This window comes from Bison bison, unplaced genomic scaffold (assembly GCF_000754665.1).
Source record: "Bison bison bison isolate TAMUID 2011002044 unplaced genomic scaffold, Bison_UMD1.0 scf7180017864375, whole genome shotgun sequence".
Taxonomy (NCBI): Eukaryota; Metazoa; Chordata; class Mammalia; order Artiodactyla; family Bovidae; genus Bison; species Bison bison.
In genome coordinates this window covers 5,404,185-5,410,353 of record NW_011494947.1, presented here as the reverse complement: position 1 = coordinate 5,410,353, position 6,169 = coordinate 5,404,185, and the positions used below count along the sequence as shown (strand labels likewise).

Genomic DNA, 6,169 nt, shown 5'->3' with positions numbered 1-6,169 from the left:
GAGTGAAAGGGGACCCCCAGCGAGCCGGGTGCCTGGATGGGTGAAATGCCACTCAGAGAGGGGGCCCCCAGCTTTAGGCAGGCAGGAAAGGGTGAAGGGAAGATGCTGAGGTTCGGCTTTGCATCTGGTGACAGCGAGACGGGCGCGGTGGCTGGCTGAGGGTGGACATATGGGGTCTCACGTTCAGGAGTCGGGGGGCGTGCAGCATTAACGGTCGCAGAGTAGGGGGCTGCGGGGATGTGGAAGAAGCGCTGGGCCGGCCCGGGAGGCCCGGGGGGCGCCTCACCACTTTGTTCTCGTAGAGCACCAGCCCGTAGTTGTGCGGCACGAGGCTGAAGCGGTTCCTCCATTTCTTGTTGTCCTCCTGGTACTGGAAGAGGTTCCCCGAGAAGATGATGCGCTCCTCCAGGGGCACCTGTGGGCGGCGAGGGGCGGGGAGTGAGGCCGTCTGCCCTGACCTCACTCCTCACCGAGGCCTGCGAGTCGGCGCGGCGTCATACCCATTTGGCAGATGGGGAAAATGGGGCTGGGGAGCAGCGAAGGCCCCCACCCCACTCTAGGTCCAGCCAGGGGCACTGTGATGCCGGGACTAGAGCGCAGGCCAAGCACTGTGACGGGGGAGCCAGGCAGGACCCCGCCCCGTCCTGGCCCCAGCAGACACGGCGGCCTCCTCGGGACGGTCTCCGGAGCCCGAGGCAGGCTGCTTCCCCGTCCACTCCCCCTGCAGTGTGACTGTGCCACGGTCACTCCGGCCGGAGGGGACAGGCCCGCCGGCACCTGCTCTGGGCCTGTTTCCCCTCAGGGCAACACAAACTTGACGGAGGTGGTGCCATAGAGCCTCCCTGGCTCTGACAGGTGACAAGATGGTCTCCACAAACCCGGATGGGGGAGGAGGGGACTTCAGCCCAGAGTGTTCCCGTCTGACCAACACCCTGGCAGACTCGTGCCCAGCGTGGGCAGCAGAAACACTGAGACCTCTCTGCAAAGCCCTAGCTTTGACTCTACCACAGCCTCAGTGTGACTTCAGGCCTGCCCCATCACCTCTTTGAGCCTCAGTTTCCTCATCTGTAAAATGGGACAGTGACAGCCGCAACGACACGTGCAGGGATCATGCAGGCAGTTGGCACCGGGCAGGCAGTACAATACACAGGAGCTGCCATGACCACTACTGGGGTTCTGTCTACGTCAGTCTCCCGGCTCCTCAGACTGACATTTGGGTAGGAGGAAGGGAGAATAAACAGCCTGAGCACCGGGGAAGCTTCCGGAAAGGAGATAACAGGAGGCCAAGAGGGAACAGCCCTGCTCCTGGGTGGGAGGAGCGCAGGAGTCAAGGGTTCCTGTCTCTCAGAAGCCTCCGTCTGCTCTACAACAAATATGGGGCCTTCTGCAAAAGCAACATGTGTCCTGTGTAATAAAGGGAGAAGGTATAATTTGACTGGGGCCTAACCTCTCCTAGCTTCGGAGCTCTGCAGCTGCAGTCAGAGGTGAGCAGCCTCTCCCAAGGCATCCCCCACCCCCAGGCCTGTCTCCTCACCGGGCCTCTTCTCCCCAGCAACCTCCCTGCCACTCTTGAGGGGAAATGCCAAAACATTCCTGGAAAATGAGGGCCCATTGTACTCAAACAATAGGACCCCGAAGACTGCTTCCTACCCAGGGACAAAAATATTTACAGGAAAAGAAAATGGTTCCCCCCTCTCCACCAGGCACCCCCTCCCCACCACACCACCGACAGTGGGCTTTCCTCCGGGCTGCATGGTCTATATTTAGACTGGGGCCTACTCTCACTCCAGCTCCTGAGCTCCAGTCTCTGTGAGAGAGAAAGAAGGAGCACAAAGAGCTCTCCAGACACCCGGGCAGACCCTTGTTCCCCCGGGTCTGCAGCCTCCACTCTGGCTTAGAGCCGGAACTCACTCAGGCCTCCCCGGGTGAGTGGGGCTCGGCACCCTGCCCCCTAAAGTCCACCCTCAGATCCTGGACAGCCCGTAATGGCTGGTTGGTTGGTTTACAGATGTGGGTTTGGGTTTTATTTTTAAGACTTTCAAATGGCAGAGTCGTGTTTCCACTGGAAGGTCTGCAGGAAGTGGAACCCAGGAAACAGCCCAGGCCAAATATTTTGCACTCTGCAAAGCTCTCTGTTGCCACTGACGGGCATCTTCAGGGAACGGCGAGAGCACAGGCCCCCAGGCTCTGGCAGCCTACACCCTGGGAGCCTGGACAAGCAATTCTACCTCCCTGAGCCCCAGTGTCCACCTCTGAGAGGGGCGCCAGGCCATAACCACAGTCCCGCTGAGCCATGTCATGCCAGCTGATGAGCAGCGCCCACACAAAAGAACTGTTGTTTTTACCACTACTATTACTATATTAATTGTAGTATTATTTCTAACAATTTATGTGATGATGATAATGATTTCTATTGTTACCATGACTTAGCCTCATGATGGTCAGTTTTGTGAGTGGCAAATGGGACCCAAAATCCCTCCTCTTCTGAAACTGTGGCTGATTTCATATTAGTCTTCCTGCTGACACGTTGCATCTATTTTCTGACCATGAACACTCAACCTGATGAGTGTGAAAGGCGCTTCTCAGGCAGGGTAAATGCTGAATGCATCATGCGACCCCGCTCCTGTCTTGGGTTATTAGAATTCAGGCTGCCTGTGACATTTCCTTCCAAATAGGGGAGCAAGCAGCCCACGGGAAGCAGCTCTCTGAGGTGGGTCCAAAGCCCTCTCTGCTATCACATAGGTATACCCCTGCCAGACACCCAGGCCACAGCTGCCCTCTGTCACAGGTCGGCAGGTTGCCATGACATCAGGAGACCAGACAGACTTTCCTGGGCCCCAAATCAAAGTGATAGGTGATGCTCTGACACACAGCCCTGACATTCCCTCCACCCAGGCAGGCTAGGGGTCAAGGCAGAAAGAGGAATCAAGTCAGGAATCTGGAACCTGGCTTGAGTCCTGCCCTCCACCATCCCAAGCAAGCCATGGGCTCACCTCTGGGCCTCTGCACATGCCACCGCCTGGGTCTGATATTCCTTCTCCCATCAGGTCTTTAGCTGGGATGGCCCTTCTTCCAGGAAGCCCTCCCAGACTACCCAGACAAGGGCCCACTGCAGCACCCCCAGAAACAGCCAAGGCCTGGCTTCTCACCCCAAGTGCTCAGCCCCACCGGTGCCGCCTGTCCCCCACTTCCTCAGTGCCATTCCCACCCCGATGCCAGGGGTGACCACAGGATCCCCACCCTGGGAGGCTCTACTAGCCTCCTCTGGCCCATTCTGACCCCCGAGTGGGGAACAGGCAGCTTCCTGGACAAACCTTTACTGTGCAAACATAACCCTACCACTGATAAGAGGCTAATGACAAGGCCAGAAACGATGACACATCAGCCAAGCATCTGTCCAGCCCCAGGCACCTGGCCCACAGATCTTTAATCCTCGCGGCCACCTGGCACGGGAGGTGTGCCAATCCCCATTCACAGGTGAGTAAACTGAGGCCCCACGAGGTGAGCTCATTAGCTCGAGGGCACGTAGACTCTAAGAGGAGGAGCTGGGCGTGGACCAGGCCTGTCAAGGTGACTCAGAGCCCCAGCCCGGCAGGAGGAGGGTCTGGCTCTGGGAGGAGGCACCCACGGGGGCATCGATGCCACAACCAGGTCACCTCGCTATTCAGAAGCCGGGGTGGGGCGCTCAAAGACCATCCAGCAACCGTGGGAAACAGAGGCCCAGAGAGGGAAGGATCCTTGCCCAGGCCCTCGGAAGCCGCCCCGCCTCTGCCCAGCGCCTCTCACCTTGCGCCAGAGCAGCTGGGCCTGCGGCAACCCAGTGCCCTCGATCTCATGTCGCATGCTGTTGAAGAGGGCCACGCCATACTGGTCTTCGTAGAATCGGAGGAACTCCGTCAGGATCTTCCCGGTCTTCTCTGAAAGGGAAGGATAAACGGGCTATGAGGTTGGCATGACTGCTTCCAAGCAGTGACCAGGGAGGGGCATCCGCCTTGCCCCAAATCCCAGCTCATAAAACCGTCCACACGGGCTCCGCACTCACATCTGCGTTGCATTTCTGGCCGGGGTGGGGCCTTTCCCACACACGGCCGGGTGAGCCTCTGGGCGGGAAAAGGGGCGATGACCGTGACGGTCAAACCAACAGAGACACAAGAAACCGACAGACAAGTGAAAAGATGCTCAGCCTCCCCAGCCAGCAAATGAACGCAAACGGGAAGATTTCCTTTTCCCCATCAGACCAGCTGGAATGCGGAGAATAGGCACTTTAACCGGAGCTGGGGGAGTGGCAAGATAGGACTGCATGTTTGGAGGAGGAGGGTAGTCGTGTGCACAGTTCTAAGTGTGCATGGGGGCCCTGGCTCCTGTAGGAATCCAGCCCACAGAATGCACCAGAAATTGCCAGAAACAAGCCAACTGTGCATGGGGGGGTGGGAATGATTCAATACCCAACAGTTCACTCAGGTCGGACAGAAGATGAAGGGGACCTGGGTACACGCAACAAAAGGAGGTGTCCGCGCTCTGCCACGTCAGGAGCTCTGCAGACTCCCACGTTGAACAGCATCGCATTTAAGATTATTCCTGTAGGTGCATGTGAGTTATTTACCCTTGGGGACCTCAAAGAAGAGGTCCAGGAGGCAGCACTCCAGGCTGCTAAGGGCGGCACATCTGAGTGTGGGAATGAGCAGCAGAGGGAGAGTTTCAGGTTCTGCGTTATTCATTTGTTTAGCATTTGAATTATTTTATGAGCATGACTCTTTTTGCAATTAAAAAAAAGATCAACATTCTAAAATGAACTCATCCACCGGATTAACTACCACTCTGCAGTCACTGGCTGTTGGCCTCTCTCTTCTGCTAAACCTGCTAAAGCAGGTTTTAAACAAAGAAGGGGATGTCCCAGGGGCAAGGGCAGGCCCAGCACTAGCTGCCCAGGCCTCCCCATGGACAGATGAAGAAACTGAGGTCCACAGAGGGTCATGACCCACACCAAGGGGCCTCCTCCTTGGCAAGCCTTCCCTGTCCTAAGTAGCTGGACTTGGGTCTGTGCTGGCCTACTGTGCAGCTCCCCTCTGGGCCTCAGTTTCCCCCTGTACACTGGGAGAATCAACTCAATCATGGACAGGCCCTACCACCTCTAACAGTCTCGGACTCAAGGTTCCAAAGACCTGGTCCTTTCTCAAATGAAAAGGGGCTGACATGACGCCATCCTTCCCACCGCTGGTCCCTAGATAGCAAGAGTACCCAGGAGGACAGTGCTTCATTTAATCCTCTCAATAGCTCCATGGGGCTTCCCTGGTGGCTCATCAGTAAAGAATCTGCCTGCAATGCAGGAGTCACAGGAGACACAGGTTCAATCCCTGGGTCAGGAAGATCCCCTGGAGAAGGGCATGGCAATCCACTCCAGTATTCTTACCTGGAGAATCCCAGGGCCAGAGGAGCCTGGCAGGCCATAGTCCAAAGGGGTTGCAAAGAGTCAGACATGACTGAAGTGACTTAGCATGCGTACAATAGCTATATGGGGTATGGTTGGTGTCATCCGTGTTTACAGAGGAGAACACTGAGACTCAAAGAGGTTAAGTCACTGACACAAGGTCACACAGCTAGTGAGTGAGACCGCTGGAATGCAGTCCTGGAGCCCAGGCTGAGAGGAGGTGCCACTCCCCACACCAAGGGTCTGTGGCAGATCCACTCCCTCCACCCCTTCCAGAGGCAGCTCAGCCCATGGGTCCCTCTTCACAGGCCTGTGCTTCCCTTCCTGGAACAAGCTCATGTCTGTTCAGATTCTGTTTTCAGGGTAGTAAGGGGAGAACAAATGAGGAATTTGCTTTGAATGCCTATTTTTTAAAGACCATAAACAACCAGAACTCTCTCAAAGGCCGTGAGAATTGTTCTGAAAAACGATGAAGTGGGAGGGGGTGGTGGGGGAAGAGATGGGGCGATGAACTGGGGCCAAATAGAGAAAACAGGATCGCAGACAAAGGTCCATGAAGTCAGAGCTACGGTTTTTCCAGTAGTCATGTACAGATGTGAGAGTTGGACCATAAAGAAGGCTGAGCACCAAAAAATTGATGCTTTTGAAGTGTGGTGCTGGAGAAGACTCTTGAGAGTCCCTTGGACTGAAAGGAGATCAAACCAGTCAATCCTAAAGGAAATCAGTCCTGAATATTCATTG

General features: G+C 56.1%; 1 protein-coding gene across 1 annotated transcript in view; it reads right to left on the bottom strand.

The window, feature by feature from the left end:
- Positions 1-6,169, bottom strand: part of FAM129B (family with sequence similarity 129, member B) — a 54,084-nt gene that overhangs the window by 17,109 nt on the left and 30,806 nt on the right. Inside the window, exons 5-6 of the mRNA XM_010856969.1 lie at positions 3,787-3,917; positions 287-415 (exon numbers count right to left, since the gene is read on the bottom strand). Of these exons, the coding sequence (XP_010855271.1) occupies positions 287-415; positions 3,787-3,917 (260 nt within the window). The remainder of the gene's footprint in view (positions 1-286; positions 416-3,786; positions 3,918-6,169) is intronic.